The sequence below is a fragment of the Rhipicephalus microplus genome, chromosome 5 (genome assembly GCF_043290135.1).
Source record: "Rhipicephalus microplus isolate Deutch F79 chromosome 5, USDA_Rmic, whole genome shotgun sequence".
Classification (NCBI taxonomy): Eukaryota; Metazoa; Arthropoda; class Arachnida; order Ixodida; family Ixodidae; genus Rhipicephalus; species Rhipicephalus microplus.
Window position 1 is genome coordinate 9752870 of NC_134704.1, and position 18557 is coordinate 9771426.

Genomic DNA, 18557 nt, shown 5'->3' on the forward strand with positions numbered 1-18557 from the left:
TTGACTCGAAGCGCACTCGTGAAGAACTCGCCTGTGATCACCTTAGCGTGAGTCCTTAGCGTGAGTCTTCAGCGATGAGGGGTCTATGAAAAGTAATTTGAGGTCAAATTTTGCAATAGTGCACACAAAATGACGTGACTTGTTTACCAACTATTCCGTCAAATCTGCTTTATTATTTGTTCCACAGGAAGCGTTCCCTGCTCACATAGATACCTCCAAGCCCCATAAACCATCGAAAAATCAACCACAATTTTCTGAATGTAGGACTTTCATGGAGCCTTCGACACTAGTTGTATCTACCTTGCCATGATAGCTACAGATGCATCATGTTAACCTTAGGACGCTTGTTTGCATTACATTAGCGTACTGCGGCAAAAACAACGCAATTTGAAAGTGATGAATTCAGGCTACAAAATTTTAAAAACGCCATTTTTGGCCCACAAGTTCCCATTCGGCAGTGGCGTTGACACTGTTTTTTTTTAATATATACGGATTCACCCATGCAATCGTCATGATTACTCGAAATTTGTGTGTCCCGCGGAAATCTTGGTGCTCTGTTTTACATAACAGTTATGTACTGTGGTGAAAGCAAATTAAGTGTCTCGCACACGATAGATTAGAGTGAAAAATTTTAAGATAGCCGTATTTAGTTATTATTATACGCAGGATTACTTTTTCTGCTTCAGTTCACAACTACAAGTTTCTCCACTGCTCATAAATAGTAACCGCACGTGTCAGGTAACAAGCACACCAAATTTGGGCTCCACCTTTGCCTTTCGAACCTTTCACGCATATGTGTCATATCAATTTCACATCACTAGCTGTACACCGATGTTTTATGTCTGCGTACATAACCTCCTTAGTCAGGACCCATAACGGCAAAGTAATCTTTCGATGCGCGAAAGCAGCCATCGACAAGGAAGGAGGGCGCAGTGCTTAATCTGAGGGCCTGGCCACAGGCTATAGATAAACTCTGGAACAAACCACCGCATTCATATCATTCATGACAGAAAACCATCCTCAAGAGAGCTAGGTGAGCTGTTTGGGCTGCGGAGGTTACAGCCAGAGCATGGTCTACAATGATGAATTTGATGTGGTAGCCTGGTTCACAAAATAAAAGTTTACTTAATTTCGTGGTCTGGTCCACAGAACAAATTGGAACTATAGTCTGTGGTCTAGTGCACATAAACCGTCAAGAAAGGTGGGCTGTTTATACTGCGGCTACAGCGCGTCCATCACGGCCCACAGCGCCCAAGTACATTGTAAAAAAGAGCGCCAAAACAACAAGGAAGAGACAGAAGAAACAGGAAAGAGCACTGAAACGCCGTCCTTTGTTCTAATAATTGCCCTTAAGCGATGGCGCTGGCACTGTTTTTTTGCAATATTTATGGCTGTGCGGTGGCATAAAATCGAGAGGATTACTCTAAATTTGAGTTTCCTGCGCAAATCTTGTTGCAGGGCTTTTAGATGCGGAGCATCTTATACTCGCGCCTTGTAGTGCGCCGTCCGCACCGCTTCTCGAACATTCGACAGCTGACGCGCGCGCATGCGCCGTCGCGCCGTCGCCCACTCTTCCACCATCTGTGCATCCCTTCCTCCTCTACACACCGCGCGCGCTTCACTCCTCCACCATCTGTGCACCCTTCCTCCTCTACACACCGCGTTCGACATCTACAATTCTCCTGATTCTCCAGTGGACGCGCATGTGGCGTCGCGCTTCGAGAACATTCAACAGCTGACAGTGCATGCGCCGTCGTGCTGTATATATACTCAAGGTCGGCGCTCGCTCGCTCAGTTGCCGCTCGTCGGTTGGTTTGTACGGCGCGTCGACGTCCAAGGTCGCGGTGAAATGAATTCCAACGAATCCACAAACACAATGATCGACGTCCCTTCGACCAGCGCCGCCCTTTCGCATACGTGTGTACGTGTTCACTCATTTAACACCCCCTCCTACAACCACGTTAACCAATTTAGCCATCGACCCAAGTAAGTCGCAATTTAACACCCCATTTCACAACCACGTTAACCAATTTAGCCATCGACCCAAGTAAGTCGCACTTTAACACCCCGTTAACCAATTATATGGTCCGCATCCTCCTCAGTGTTCCCCAGAGGGAAGCTGCGGGCAATTTTTTTTTCTGTTTCTTCTGTCGCTCCCTTGTTGTTTTGGCGCTGTTTTTTTTTTACTGTGACTACGCACCAAGAAGCTCAAGTTCACACACTTCTCTCGCACTTCGGGTGGTGCATAAAATAAAGTTGTAGTTTATTTTGTGGGGTGGTCAACAAAATAAACGTGAAGCTTACTCTGTGCTCTGGTCAACAGGATAGGCATGCACTGCACATTGTAAATGTTCCACATTAAGCGTTAGTTTTTATTATATTTATCTTTAGCTCATCGAAGGCGCTCTTTGTTCTACTAGCAGTTATGAGGTTATCAAAAAAAATTTTTCTATCCTTGTTACCATAGTTTCTACATACGAATAGGCACTAGATTTAGCTTTGTCCTTTCTCCACCTCTCTCTGCACCCTTGCTAGCATCCGCAGTAGTAATCCAGTATTAGATAGAATAATCAAGCTTGGCGCGTTGACCTTCTTATTCATCTCGAGTTAAAAGGAGAGTTTTATCATCCATGACATTTCATGTCCTCTTGCAGAACTCACACAACTCGCTCATCAAAGGTCGACAGCACTGTCCAAGTTTCAGCATCGACGATGAAATTCTCCTCCCACATGAGGCACGCAAGGAAATTGCCGTTGAAGTAAGAAATATACTGACACCCCTGGTAAGTCAGTTTTTTAAATGTTCTGCTAAATTCGTTAAAGTAGTACCCTATATACATATTAAACTAGAGTAATACGGTGCTAACGTCTAGTAGGCACACCGCAAACTTCACTGCTTCAAACCGCGGTGAGAAGTACCATGAACATAATGAAGACATCATCACTCGACAGTCACTTCAGGCGAGTTCCAAATTAGAGAAGTTATCATTACAGTCAAGGCGTTACCTGTAGCCAAAAGATGCGATTCCGATTTCAGGGAAAAATAACGAACTAGCTGCGGCAGTAGATCGGGTGAGGTCACTGAAATTGTATGACAACGCTTTCCTGGACATTTATGAGTAGTCGACAGTCGACCATGCCGTTGCAATGTTGAGTAGGTTATTCATGGGCATCATTTTCATTGTTTTTTTTTTGCAGGTGTTGTCTTGAACAAAAACTGCAAAACTCACCATTTTCCGTAGCTATTGCACTCTCCCCAAACTCTCTGCCAATGCGCGAAAATTTCAAATTTCTTGCCAATTAAGAATAGTGTGAACGAGGCAAGTTCATATCTAACCCTCTCAATAAGGCTTCATTACGCCATCGAGAGCTCAATATACGTAATAGAGTGCTTCCCAGAACTCCCTTTTCGAGAGCGTACAACGCGGATAAAAGCCTACAAATGCGTTCAGAGACATAGGAGCCGTCATTTGCGTCGCGTTCCTTGAAGCTTAAATTGATGCAGCCGTTGTTTCAAGGGTATTGATTCATTCCTAGCGGCAAACCGAGCTAATGGCCTGGAAGGAAGTCATTTATTCTCTTTATGCATATAAAAATTTACAAGGCCACTTTTCTACGCGAGTTTCCCTACACGCCGTTGTACGTTTCTTTTCTTTATGGTTTCGGCCGGAAGCGAAGAAGAAGATGTAGGAGAAAAAGGGTGTTTGATTAATGACGTTTTTCACGCGTTCCGTGCTGGGGCTTCTTCTAAACTTCTTCGTGTCATTTATAATAAAAGAACATTCGCTCGAGGTACTTGAGATCGAAAGATTTACCAGACAAAAATAGGAGACGGCGAAGCATTCATACTATTGGATCAGTTCATTTTGTGCCTTTTTTGTATAAAATTTCTAACTATAGACACCATTCAAGGAGCATCGGTGACCTTGTGAAACTGAAAAACGCTTAAGCGAAAAAATGCTGAAGTTGCCTCACAAAATTATCTGGCTACATTATCTGAGTTTTGACAACTTAGTGCCTGAATTGCAAGTTCGCCGTAGTATTACATAAATCAGTGCATTTAGGTCAACCAGCTAATCTACTGTGACACCTAATTACTTTCTGGCAGTGGTATTTTATATTGACTTGTAGGTTACGAGAAAAGTATGCATGATACGCGGCGTGATGCTGATTTGTGCTTGTTATCTATGTTACGAAATGTATTGCGCTCAGAAGAAGACTAGGATTGGGCGGGTCGGTACGACATGATAATGAGTGCAAATCAGTGCAATTAATCGACACGACGAGACTGAACAAATGACACAGAACGTGAAGCTTCCAACAGTTTGTTCTGCTCAGAAGAAACCTTGTTTCTTCCAGTAAATTTTCGTAAGGGATTGATGAGTTTTTAATATGATGGAGCTGCGCTGGCTGTCGAAAAAAAAAACTCGGTGAAATTTGACTGGATAGAAACTACTTATAGCTCCGTTTTCTTTTGCATTTTTCACGACAGGAAGGCTTTCAATGTATTGTCGAAATTGAAGGTGCCAGAGAACGAGTGTTTGCTCGACTCCGAGACAACAAAGTCATCTGCACGGAAAGCATGGTAAGCATAATGGAGGGAGGCATGTGTCCGCTTTCGTTCGGCGACAATTGGATCAAAGCGTGGGCCTACGTGTATACGTGTGCATGACAACGCAATCCAAGCATATTTTATTGGATAGCTGAAACGCTGAGCTTTATGAAGCCAGTGGGTCTCCTGCAGAATGTTGACTACTGCTGGTTGTTTGCGATATTTGTGCATCTCTTGCTGAAGTAAGACATGAAATTTAGTGTTCACTACGCTGCAGCAAAATGTCTTTAGAGCCCTTTCACAGCTACTCTGTAGGTTATATATCAAGCATATTTTCCTAATGTGTAGTGGTGGTAACAAAGCTGTCTACGAAATAGATGATATGACACGTTGGATAAAGACGAAATTAAAAATGAGCAACAGTTTCAAAGGCATGAATGTCAGAAGCGTGCAGGCACCTAATAGAAACAATAAAAATAAATAAAGTGCGAATGCTTGAATCCCTTTGAAAAATTATTCTTCGATCGTTATTCTCAAATGGTACACCAGGTTTTGAAAAGATGGCGGGGGAAAGAAGCGGAGAGGCACGTTAAGCGAAGTGCACGTGAAAGTACATGCTTGCTCTCAACGGCCATCGAGCAGAGCCCGCAAAGACTAGCGCTCCATATTGAATAAAAAAAGAAGAAGGAAAGTGAGGCATCCGCCGAAAAAGGAGGGCAGCAACATACAATAACTGTGGTAGCAGCTGTACGGCACAGTCATCAACTGCAGCAGCGTCTAGGGCTACAGCGTGCACTGTTGTGACGCCACGAGGCCAAACTACTCTGACTCGCTACGGAGCGGCGAAGAGGGAAGCTCACTAAGGAATGAGCTGCTTGTACTGGCGGAGGCATCCCGTTGCGTCTTTGTGCCTCATCATTGCCTTTATGCAGCGCTGCTTCTTGCTTCCACTGAAATAGTTTCGCCTTGACACTGCCCCTCGTCCCACACTCCCGTGCAACTCTCCCGTTCCAGAACGCGACCCGAGCCGCTCAATGAACGGCAAGGCACCTCAGGCTTGCATCTCGCTTCCTCACGCTGTATCACAGTCGAGGAAGCAGGAGCCGCGCGCTAAGGAGATCAGAAGTGCGCTCTCTGAACCGATAGTTCCGTGCAGCATCACTTTCCCGATTGGGCACAGTCATGCAAACTAAAATCGCAGCCGTCATTCTTTATTCTCTCTTTGTGAGCTACCAGACTACAAAAGTACAGCAACGAATATATCCACGACTGTTTAAAAGCCGGCTACTTTTACAAATGAGGACCAAGACGATCTAACAAGAGGGAAACCAGGTAAAACAAGGATGCGGGCTGCTTTCGGATGAATTTGATGCTAGCCAGGAGTCGTGTGCTCTCAGTACCGCATTGATATGGCAAACTTGGAAAATCATACATGGGCTGATGTCTGGTCGAGTTTCAGAAAATGGAAGGAAGTAAAAGTAAGAAATCAACAAATTCTGAGTTAACGTGCGATTGCGCAACAAAGTGGCATCATCGCATTATAGGCATCGTTCTCTCCCTTTCTTCTCTGTCTTTTTTACTGCTTAGCACGTGTCGGCAGCGTTTTACTGCGCTACTTCGAGCTCGCAAAGTCCACGTGAATTCCAAGGCCTGCTTTTGGCCGAAATAATTCGCGCGTTCGCACGTAGCATCGGCCACTCTTGTAACGTTCGCTGACGAAATATGTAGATGCAAGCGAAAGAGTGAAGGTAGCAAAGAATAGAGAACGCAGGTCACGTGATATATATTGGCGCACGCTGTCACACCACAAAGCCAGCTCGGTGGATGGTTCTTTTTCCACTAACTTTGTAATACTTGGGGAGTCACTCGATGAAGGCCTTCGTACGTAGAAAACGAAGTAATGCAACAACGGTGTGCTCTTGTAAGGAATCGTACCAGCAGTGAAGCGGTGCACGCAACTCGCTGACAGGCATTGTGTCAGAAGAGGGTGGCGAAGAGAAGACGAACGAATGAGGCAAGTTAGAAGGGGTTAAACAGGAAGAGGAGAGGGGCGTGTCCCTGTTGCCACATTCGCCCAGCGCGCTCACGACAGCACAGCTGGCCCGAAACGCTGCCCGATGGATAATCGATACGCTGTGTCGCAGAATGTAGTTAGGGAGCCATTCTTCTTAGCCGCGAGCGCCACCACAGGGCGCCCTTGTGGCCCGAGCTCTCGCCCGATGTCGCGCCGCTATTTGGTCCCCTATCAGGCGGAGAATGAGCGAGCCTTGCTTTCTTGCCGTCGGCTCTTGACTGCGCGACATCGCGCTTGCCGAGAGCTCGTAAGTCAACCTGTTCAGTATGCGCGCAAGGAGAGTGCTTATACCAGCCGCCATTGGCGGATCTTATCCAAATAAAGAAACAGGCCCGTATCTGCATCAAGGCCAATGATCTGCTCTGTGCAGGATAAACAACCATGCAATGTTGTTGGCGTCCGGACATAAGAGGAAATATACAACAGAGCCGGGGACTGAAGTTAGCTTCACGCCTTAAGTGTCTCGAAGAAAAGAGTGGACTGAAGAAACCTTAGTAAACGAAATGAGGGCAGATAGCAAGTGGTTAATTAATTGATTCATTACTGCGCTCGCTTAGTTAGCTTAGAGCCTAACAAGACGATTATGGAAAGGGCGTTAGCTAAATACTTAAGAGCAATCACTCGAACAGCATTTGGTAAGAAGGGAATGCGGACACTCCCAGGTAGAAGCTCACACCAGCAAAAAGCTGGGAATTAATAACGGCATTTCCTAATTGCTCATGCAGAAAGACGAGGGGAAAGTTACTAAAACAGTTATAAACATCTAGGATTTCTAAAAAATGATGCATTCCGAAAAAAAAAACTTGTAGGGAACCAACAAAATATTATAACTAATATATGGTTATACGGACGAAACTTGCGAAGTTCAGCGCAGAACGACGATAAGTTATTTATGGTGCAATAATGCCCCGCCGCGGTGGTCTAGTGGCTAAGGTACTCGGCTGCTGACCCGCAGGGCGCGGGTTCGAATCCCGGCTGCGGCGGCTGCATTTCCGATGGAGGCGGAAATGTTGTAGGCCCGTGTGCTCAGATTTGGGTGCACGTTAAAGAACCCCAGGTGGTCTAAATTTCCGGAGCCCTCCACTACGGCGTCTCTCATAATCATATAGTGGTTTTGGGACGTTAAACCCCACATATCAATCAAATCAATGGTGCAATAATAAAACCCTGCAGGACGAAAATTGATCCCGATGGCTCACCAATAGCAATAAAAAGGCGGGAACTAGATGCTTAATATTTCAAAGCCATGCTTCTCGCTTTAAGCGTAAAGCTGTAGCTCTGAATCTGTTCCATGTTTTTTTATAACATTTATTTTCCGTATAGGCCAGCTTTGCTCCTACGCATTGTTTTATATCCCACCCAAGTGATTCTTTCAGTCACCTGGACACACATATGAAGTCCCCATAAGTTAATAAGTTTTTATTAGCACTAAGACAATCTTGACACGACCAGGCAGCGTCAAATATCTGAGCACGAATCCCATAACATATTGTCGGTGTTGTTCTGCCAGCACCACTGTGGCCAGCGCAGAAGTTAAAGTAAATCATGGCGTTTTATGGGTCAAAACAGCAATATGATTACAAAGTATGCCATAGTGCAGGACTGCTGATGTCTTTCGAGGACACGGTCTTCTTTAATGTGCACCCGAATCCCAAGCGCACCAGCGTTTTTAGTGCTTCATTCATTAAAATAATGGTGCGACGACCTTGAACTCAGCGGAGCTGCGCCATGGCCATGACTGCCACATCAGCGGGTGTCCTTATGGGAAAGCTGCGCCGCAAATACGAGGAATTCTTGCCTACCAAAGCTTTATGAAACACACCGTATGACTATTTTGGCGCCTGATCGTCTTTATTCCACCCCCACAGCAAGTTGTGCTCTGATGAGCAGCTCAGTAAATACCGCGAGCTCCTGCTGCTACCACGCTCGAGATGGCGAGCGTTAGCGTGTTATTTGTGTCCTGGACGGTGCTTCGATTGGCAGCAGCTTTCTTTCACGCCTTCATCCCTGCAGTAATTACGGGGAACGCACCAGTACTCGTGGGTGCCTTTCAAACAAGCGTACCAAAGTGTGCGGATAATGAGAAACACGTCAATCTGTCGCCACGTCGTCAAGCATGTAGCCACCGGAGGACGGGCGCAGAAGCCCCCTTGGCGTCGTCGAGTGAACGTATGTACTTCGGGACCCTTAAAGAGTGCAATGCCGTAGATGGGCGCGTTGACCCCAGCTAACCGAGAGAGGCAACGTACCAGGTTGAATGCAGAGCCAATACTGAGCGCAAACGCCGGACTCTGCTGACATCAACAGCATACGTGGGTCATTATAGCCAGAAGGTGCTGTCCCTGTTACTTATACGTAAACATTATTCCTCGAGCTACGTGTCAATTATGGACGAATTTTTACTGATTAATGAAACAGAATGTCGTACACACTCATACACACAGACATGATATATATATATATATATATAGTTACCACATCAAAAAATGTGGTAACAAATAAAATGTGATGACACATTTTACTTCCCAGATATATGCGTGATGACTGCATATATATATATATATATATATATATATATATATATATAGTGCAGGACTGCTGATGTCTTTCGAGGACACGGGCTTCTTTAATGTGCACCCGAATCCCAAGCGCACAGGCGTTTTTAGTGCTTCATTCATTAAAATAAAATATTTCTCATTATATATATATATATATATATATATATATATATATATATCACTCTTAACTATTGCTACCTTCTTACGTTACAGGATTCCCCCTCCCTCCGAAAGAATGCGCGCGCTGCTTATTACAATGCCTGATGAACAAGCAGTCTTAGAACACACACAAAAAAAAAATGTTCAAATGGGCTGTAGTTCCACATCAGACTGAAGTTCCGTAAAGTCGCACAAAGATTTCACAGGAGAGGGCAGCAATCCGCGGTTAGTACAGCTCTGGTGCGCGAGGCCGACTGTTGCGTTCTGGAAAACACAAGTACATCTTGAGCGTAGAAACTGATGAAATAGCTGCCATTATTGCGAGGAGTGGACGCTGTTTGAAAGCCTTGCAGTAGATCGGTCTTCGGCGTCGCTGTCTTTGCTGCGTGCGTGCTCGTTGTCGTAAACTAATGGGATGGTGTCTGAACCCTTGCGTGGTGGAACTGGTGACTTCTCGTCTTGTTCGGTGTTTCCCGAGGTTTCGAAGCTGTAATCTTAGGCGCAGGCTTGATCTTTTGTGCCAAATGCGTTTCTCGCGCTGATTCCTTATGCGAAGATGCCTGGCTTCTTGAATTTGTTCTAAGAGGCTTGCTTTGCGTCGTCGTCCTTGTTGGTGTGTCCGTTAGAGTGTCTGCGATTCACGGACTTGCTTTTGCTGGCGCTGCTCAGGAGATTGCTGTAGTGGCGCCCCTTCTGGAATCGGGCATTCATTTCCTTCGAGGTTTGACGCGTCCTGTAAACAGCTGATGCATGGTGTACTGGTGTCTTGCTTATCGGGCATAGTTGGTAATGCACCATCATCGCTAGCATGCTCTTCAAAGGCTTCGGTAAGGTGGTCCAGTATGGAAGCTTCTGACAGACAGCTGCATGCGAGGTTTGATGTATGTATTACTTCTGCATACTTTCGGTTCTTGGAGCTGTGAGCACAGCATGGGGATACCACAGGTGACGTGGCATTATTAGGTTCAGACTGCACAGTCTGCTGAGCCATCAAAATAAAGTCTTGTGATGAAAAACACATTTTCGAACCGTCATGGCGTTGTTGGGTATTTTCCCGATGCGTCGATGGTTCATTTATTGTAAACACGGTGTCCTTACGAGGCAGACGGTGAGCGTTAAGAGCACCTGAGGAGCCGCGTGATGTAAAACCGGGTGGCGGGCCATGTATGTGAGACGAAGAATGGAGAGTATCAAGTGGTTGAGCAGCGACTCGTGTCATATGCTTAATCGATGATTTTGGAAGTGCTGTCTTGCGTGCAGAAGGGAGGCCCGCTCGATGGCTGTGTTTTTCCCGAATTACGCTTGGTCACCTGTCAGTGTACTCAGGTTCCACTTTGTGTTGTCGCAGTGGTCGATTCTTGCTGGGCGTTCGTAAGCTTGAAGACTGCTTGTGAAATTGTCAACTGAGTGCGATTGCCTGTTGATGGCTGGTTATAAGCGAGTCTTCTTCGTAGTTGTCATTGTATTCTTGAAATCGGATGGTCATTTCTTCTTTAATCTTTTTCCATGACTCATCATTTTGAAATATGTGGGTGAGGTAGAATTTGAAAGCCTCACCAGAGACGTAGTCGGTAAAGTTGATGATCATCTCCCGTTCCGACCATGATGCAGCGGTAGCGTGGAGCTCGAACAGGTCGAACCAGTCCTGCACAGGTCCATCGTCTGCTGCTCCGGTGTTTTTGGGGATGGGAAGGCCAGTAGATGCTTCTGACATGATGCTGGTCGATGCGTATTGCTAGGCGCTTGCACGGTGGTCCATATATGCTCAGGGTGTCATGCGGAGAACTGCGTAGATGATGAGCGACTGATGAAGGGGCAGGCAGGTCTCCATCCTGTCGACTCGTGTCAGGATATGATGAATGGGAGACGTTGCCTGGCTCATATGCTATGTTTATTCCGTTCTCCTTCTTCCTCATCTACTTCTTCTAACTCCTAACCATCGCTACCTTATTACGTTTGCAGAGAAGTACGACTAGGGATATGCAGCAGACATTGTTTTTTTTTTAAACTCTCTACCATTAAACACGAGTAAAAAGCAGAACCTTGCCAATTTTATTACTTTTTTCGTCGCTCACATCCGCACGTATCCGTGCAGTCTATAGTACAACTGAAGGCCTCAAATATATATTCTCTTTTCAGCCTTCGAAATAGAGAAATAATTTGCGAAACCGCGTGCGATTTCAACCGATTTCAGTATTGGTGAAAGTGGTAATTTTAGCATTAGAATGGTGGTATTGCATACGCTCACAGACAGAGGTTTGAAGCAGCCCCGAGTTGCCGAGCGTATTTTGCTCTTTTACAGCTACGCGAATCACGCCGTTATGCGCCATGAGTTCTGCCTTCTGTGCTGCTGCACGCATTGAATCAGCTGGGGCGGAAAGATGAAAACCTGCACAGAGCCCGAGTGAAACCAAACGGCTGCCGCTGTTTGCCGACAAGTCATAGACGCACACGTCAGCCGATATTCTCTGCGAACAGATAAAATAGCCAGTGAAACCTGGAACAAATGACAGCGTAGAAAAGAAAGGGCTAACTCACAAAAAAAAAACTGGATATTGCTAAAAGTGACACCAGAGTCAACCATCCTGTTTACGCCGCTACAACAGTTAGCTGGTAAGTTGCGGTCGTATGGTCATTGTGTTGTGCTTCACGAAGGCCTTACTACAATCAAAGAGAGAGGGATGGGGGAATTGCAAATATATTGATCAGGTTGCTTCTGGTTCGTTATCCTACGACGTCAAGGGGCGAAGTTGGTGGGAGAAAAACAAGTAAAAAAAGAAAAAAAAGAACCTAGGACATTTGCGCGCTCACAACTGCATTCACCTCACAATCCCAGGTGATCACAGAGTTCTGTTGTCGTCACTTGGTAGAGCGGTGCTGTTATGGAGGTCAAGGCCGGGGTCCCAATATTTTGTTGAAGAAACATTTTACTTCCCAGATTGTTTAAAGAGGCACATCAGTGTCTGTTGTACTCTTGTTGAAAAAAGTGCACTTTCTACTACTTAAGGGAACCATGTGTATATGTGAAGCAGTGGGCGCTAACGCTCACACTGGCGGTGGCTTTGACGCTGGCGCTCGTTGCGGCTTTGCGCAGAAGAGACGCCTGGGGCGGCGCTAAGCGCGATGTGATGGGCCAGTGTCTCTTACTGGAACATGCCATGGGCAATGAAAGACAGAAGACTCTGATTGAACACACAGCCCTGCAGTCTGCTTTTAGTTAACGCGCATGCTGCAAATTGTTATTGCTCATCAGCGCACAGAGGAAATTTCCCACCAGCACTACCTTGGAGGTCAAGATCCAGTACTTATGGTGTGGCCAATAAACGGTTTTGTTACATAAGCTGTGAATGTTTTCAATCAAGAAGCTCGCTAGCAGATGCTGTCGGCGTTGCGAGGCGAGAGAGGAGAACGCGTAGGAGAAGGGAGAAAAGGGTACGCGCATTCACATTAAGTGCTCACGCCACACACCGAATTGAGCTCGACCATAAGAAGCTCCGCATCTAAAACGGAGCAGTATTCCAGGATATAACACAGCCGCTGCATGAAGCACTGTCCGTAAAATGCATGACGTGCAAACAGAGTGATGTATGTGAGCGTGATGTTCTTTGGGAGCACTGAATAGACGAGGCTACCGAAAGTGAGTTTGCAAGATGTCTCTCATTGGGATGCCCTACATCACCTGCTTTAATGGCTAATGCTGCCTACGGGCGTTCTGTTTAATACTCTTATCACAGCGGCAATACAGAGAGTGGCGGATGGAAACATAAGAATTAACATTCTGTTACATAACTTACAGCTTTAGACGAATATTTATACTGACTTCCCGCGGTACGATGGCTTTTTTTTTTTCTAGTACACGTACCAGGCGGAGCAAGGTGAACTGCAAGCTTCCCTGACTGTGCTGTGGAATGGTGATACGTTCATCGACAAGACCAACGGTAGGCACTGTAACCTTTCTATTTTGAGTTAGCACGAAGCCAGTTATTGTCATAGCGATTTAACCACTCCATATCTGTTATATCAACAACTGCGGAGACCCTATGTCTCTAGGCGCGAGAAAAAAAATATGCCTCAAGGCCGGAGCAATGAATGCGATAGGAAGAAATCGTAATGTCAAATGAAGAACGACAAGCAACTCGAAACTTACACCTTACCGCTGAAGCACAAAGAAAGATCCGGAGACTCAAAAATGACGCGGAGGTATTGACATAACAAACGTGAACTAACAAGTGTCAGTTATTACGCTTTTGGGTTTTAGCGGCACGCTGCAAGTGTAGACAAAGCGGACCCCTACGCTTTTAGATATTCTGCGGCACGTGGAGCAACCCCTCTGTGTCATCCTGCCACGGGGCGATGTCCGACGCAAGGTGTGCCTAAGGTCCCTAGATAAGAGAATAAGTTTTTATACAGGGACCATAGATGTGCCCGATGTTTTTTTTTTGTTCCTAATCATGAGTGGGTATACAAAAGGGGCCACTTTTTGTGGTCGTCTGAAGGGCAGTTTCCAAACTGAATGAAAATGCAGGAGCGTTGCGTGATAAAGTACACGCTCAAGCTCGTTCGAGATCTGCGCACCGGCAGCGGTAAATTTTTGGTATAAATAGGTCGCAGTAATTGGATGCGAAGCATCTTATGAGCGAACTTGATCCAGTGGCGTCCGCGATCCACTCCGCATGCATGTCCCCCTTCTCTCTTCTCCTACGCTCGTCCTCTCGAGCCTCGCAATGCCGATACAGGCAAAGTCTGCTAGCCTATGCCTTCTCTCCTCTCTCTCTCCTCTAGGCATCCCTCCCCGTGGAGTATAAACCTCCAATCGGCATGCGCGTCCCCCTTCTCCCTTCTCTTTTATCTTGCCTCTTTATTTTATTTTTATTTTTTGCCTCGCAACACCGACGCAGGCAGCGTCTGCTAGCGACTTTCAGTGACACGCAACTCAGTGACATGTAATTCAGTGTATTGCACAGTTGCACGAAGACGAATGATCCCGACATGCTTTGCGCAGTGACGTTGTACAAGTGCCTGTTGCTGGGCAGCCACGGCGGCCGCCAGGACTGCTCACTGTGCCTGACGCGCGACAAGCGCTACCAGTGTTCCTGGTGCGGAGGGTCGTGCAACTACGGACCATCGTGCGTCGAGCCAGTCACCACTTCGTGTCCACCGCCACGGATCGACTGGGTGAGCGGACGCTAGATGGCCTTGAAATGTTGATTACGAGCAAACGTGATTTTAAGCACGCACAGAACAAGCACGTCAGAAAAAAAAAAGACAGAGAGATTGACCTGTATGAGCCAGGTTGGCTACCCTGCACGGTGGCAAAGGTTATAATTCATTAGATATGCCTGTTTGGTACTAACGCAGAGAAGTGAAAGTTCAAAGGCTTATTTTTTTTCTTGGGCACAAGATTAACTACACCTAACATGCAAGAAAGAAGAAACGGTATAAAAAGAAAGGCAGAGAAGTTAACCAGCCCAAAAAAGCCAGTATGTAACCCTAAACGTGGGGACGAAATGGGGAGGCAGTGTTTTCATGGGCGAAATACCTTAAGAGCCCGCACTGTCCCTCCTCGAAAAGCCGTCCGGTGTCTACAGCAGATGTAGCGCATGTGCACGTGAACAAACAAAAACCTATGTGAACAATAAAAATGTTAACAGAAGGCTGTTAACAACAACAAAATAATACTATTTTCCAGAATATAATAGAAGGCCACAACAGCATAAAAGTGGCTGAACGTTAACACCAACAAGATAATTCGAAGTTGAAGGCGCAGCAAGTGACGACTACACACTAGAAGTGTTCTATACCGGAGGTGTTCATTTACAAGCGCGACTGAGCAATATCACGGGTGATTTAGGCTAACACCGAACGACCCTCAGTGATTCGCCTATATTCGGTATGATTCACTGCGAGGAGATGCGTGGATGTTTTTTTGTAGTCATAAAAAGAGTGATACGCACTCGCCGAGTGCCGTAATGTCTACTAGCACCGCTAGTAGCTTTTTTGACAACCGTAGCTGAGAAATGCAGAGAAATTTTACGATATTTTCTCGTCGCATAATATTAATCTACTTTAGAGCGGTATAAGCAACACCTCAGCACAGTGCATTTTACCTGTCTGACATTTGAATTTATCGCATATGTAACACATCTTTTTTCCTTTCGTCATCGCCCCCATCATTTTCTATTTTAGGAGTTTCAAAAAAAAAATGTGCGGATATTGGCACCTGTATAGAGAAAGTCCTTCGCACATTCACTGTATTCTAACTTCTTCCGTAAATATGGAAAACCTCCGATTTCACACAAGTTTGTTATTGCGGAATGAAGTAGCACACCTAAGTAGCACACCTTGTACCACACCTAAGAGCTCCCGGTTTAACAATACTTTAGTTTATAAATGGGTTGGTACTAAACTAAATCATTATTGCGTTTTCGCAGCATAGCATTTAATTTGCCTATCTTCGTTTATTATCTTTGAGACAGCTTTCTAAAAACTGTCACTTTCAATACAAATATTCGCCCTAACAAAACCTACTAGGGACACAAAAGAACTAGCAAAGCATTATTCACGATGTGGCAGCAATTGACAATGAGCCGACGGATTCCTAATAGGGCCACTGTTCACTCATTAGCCATGCAGGTAATGGAATTAACGGTATCCGTGACACGCGTAACACGTTTTCGTTCAACACAAAGCACTCTTCGCAACTTTGTTTCGCGGTGTGATTCGCCAACTCTATTTTCGTTGTTTCTTTACGGCGAGCGTTTCGTTTCGATGCGAATACGCGGGAAAGCAACTTCTTTCCGAATGAACCTCCATGAAGTAGTAAATAGTAACAGATACAACCATAGGTAAGCACACAGCTTTTATTTCCTGTGCTTTCATTTCTAGGTAGCTATCTTCACTGCCCATAAACGACTTATTATTGCGATTATAAGGTAACTATCATGGTTTAAAGAAGCGTGTGGTGCGTTATTATATTTCAAGCGTTAGTAAAATATACGAGGGCAAAGACCGATCACTGCGTTAGCTGCAGTCAGACACTGGCTGCGCGAATTGATAATAATTAGATGAGTTTAACGTCTCCAAATTGTGATATGATTACCAGAAGCGCAGTAGTAGAGGGCTTCGTAAATTTCGACCACCTGTGGTTTTTTTCACATGCCCCTGAACTTCACGGGCTTCAAGCATTTTCCTCCCCATAGAAAATGCAGCCACTTTGGTCGGGATTCAATCTCGGAACCTGCGAGTTTACCGTTGAGCACCACAACGCCTACACACTAAAAATATATAAAAAAGGAAGTATAGGGTTTGGACTTGCCAAACATGGTGACTCTCTTGATGGGTCCGAGTCAGCATGCTCAGGAGAGTCCCCTGAGGATCTTTAGAACAGTGAAAGGACTCTTTCTCGAGGGATCACACCACCACGTTTTAGGGAGTCAGGCGACTCTTGTCAGGGCCGCTTCTACGTGGGTCCAGCTACTTTACGGCTATTTTTATGGTCATCGCAGACGTAAGCAAAGCATGAAAATAGCAAACAGAAACAAGTAAAAACAGTGCATGGAGGTGGCAGAAGAGTAATTGTGGCCAAACTAGGCAACAGTTTGGCCACTACTACTCTTGTGCCACCTCCATGCGCTGGCAACAGTTTGGCCACGATTACTCTTCTTGTATTCCATAAAAGTTCATCATGAATATCTGATCATTTGGAGAAAGGTAATCAATGTACTGAAGTAAAGTATGTGATTGGGCTAGTCGGTACTGCATTATTAAACTTCTCTGCGCAAAAACTGCCGACAAGTAACACAAAATCCTGCACTCGTCCTCGTCTTTTGTGTTACTTGTCGGAAGTTTTTGCGCTGAGAAGTTCAATAACGGTTATCAATCGCCGTGATTGCCGAAACCGAACACAAGCTGATTCAAGCAACTTGAAACAGATCGAATGTATCTGGCCCTAGATGGCAGGAAGCTTTCTGAGCGACTTCTTCACGAACCGTGATCACACATAAAGCCCTTATGCCATCAGCCCTTATAACATTGCGAGTGCGTAGCAATGCTTACGGTGGACAGCAGATTAGACACCTAAATTGCGTGTCTGAAGCCTAAATAGACAGTGTTCATATGAAATATTATTGCAATTTTTACGAAGCGTGGTGAATACATTATGGAAGACAAAGGCTACGCAGGCTAATGTGTCGTTCAAAAAAAAATGGTGGCTGGACAGAATGCTTGGATCTCGGTCTCCGTAAGGTCATATGCTTACTTGAAGTCATAGACGCGCTCAATATAAGATATGGTGAGTTTCGCATACGTTTGCCACAAAAGAAGACGTAAAAGTTGATTATTAGCTTTCTGCAGCTTTTTCTTGTCAACATGATATGGCCTAACGTTGCACAGATACAAACTTTATGTGCTCTAACGCGAGACTGTTTCCAAAGTTTCGAACGTAGACTGCCCACGATGCTTATTTGAATTGAAATACTTCCTGCAAATGTTGATGAGGACGTCAATCGTTATCGAGAATGCAGCTGTCTTTTGGTCTTCGTCCTTTTCAAATGAAGATTTAACTCATGGGAAACTTTGACTCCCCTGTTCGAACATGGGTTAAACGCAGAAAGACTTATTGGATGACTTCTGGACCACTTTGAAATAAAGCTTTTATGTCTAAAAGAAAGGAAAGTCACCATACTCAGTAAGTCAATACTTTGACTTTAGGTCGCAACTTTTTTACAATTCAGAAAAGCCGTTCAATTCAAAATAAACGTAAGACAATATTATTCACAAGAATATATAATTCATTAATATGTGGGGTTTACCGTTCTAAAGCCGCCATACGATTATGAGAGACGCCGCAGTAGAGGGCTCCGGGAATTTCGACCACTTGGGGCTCTTTAACATGCACTTAAATCTGAGCACACGGGCCTACAGCATTTTGGCCTCCATCTAAAATGCAGCTCCCATAGCCGGGATTCGATCCCGCGTCCTGTGGGTCAGCATCAGAGTACCTTAGCCACTAGACCACCACGGCGGGGCTAACAAGAAGATATACACATCAGTTTTGTTCCAAAATCAGGGCCCCATAACTCGCAGAGGAGTTGTGAATAGGACAATTATGCCGTATCCAGTTGTACAAACACTATAGGGCGGTGGGGATAGAAGTGGGGTAGAATTGAAGAAGTGAATATAGCATGAAGCCAGTATATAATAATTTCATAACAAG

At 45.2% G+C, this 18557-nt stretch overlaps 1 protein-coding gene across 1 annotated transcript in view; it reads left to right on the plus strand.

The window, feature by feature from the left end:
- Positions 1-18557, plus strand: part of LOC119174024 (plexin-B) — a 210074-nt gene that overhangs the window by 129663 nt on the left and 61854 nt on the right. Inside the window, exons 13-16 of the mRNA XM_075894819.1 lie at positions 2655-2783; positions 4493-4585; positions 13197-13281; positions 14346-14518. Coding sequence (XP_075750934.1) covers positions 2655-2783; positions 4493-4585; positions 13197-13281; positions 14346-14518 — 480 coding nt within the window. The remainder of the gene's footprint in view (positions 1-2654; positions 2784-4492; positions 4586-13196; positions 13282-14345; positions 14519-18557) is intronic.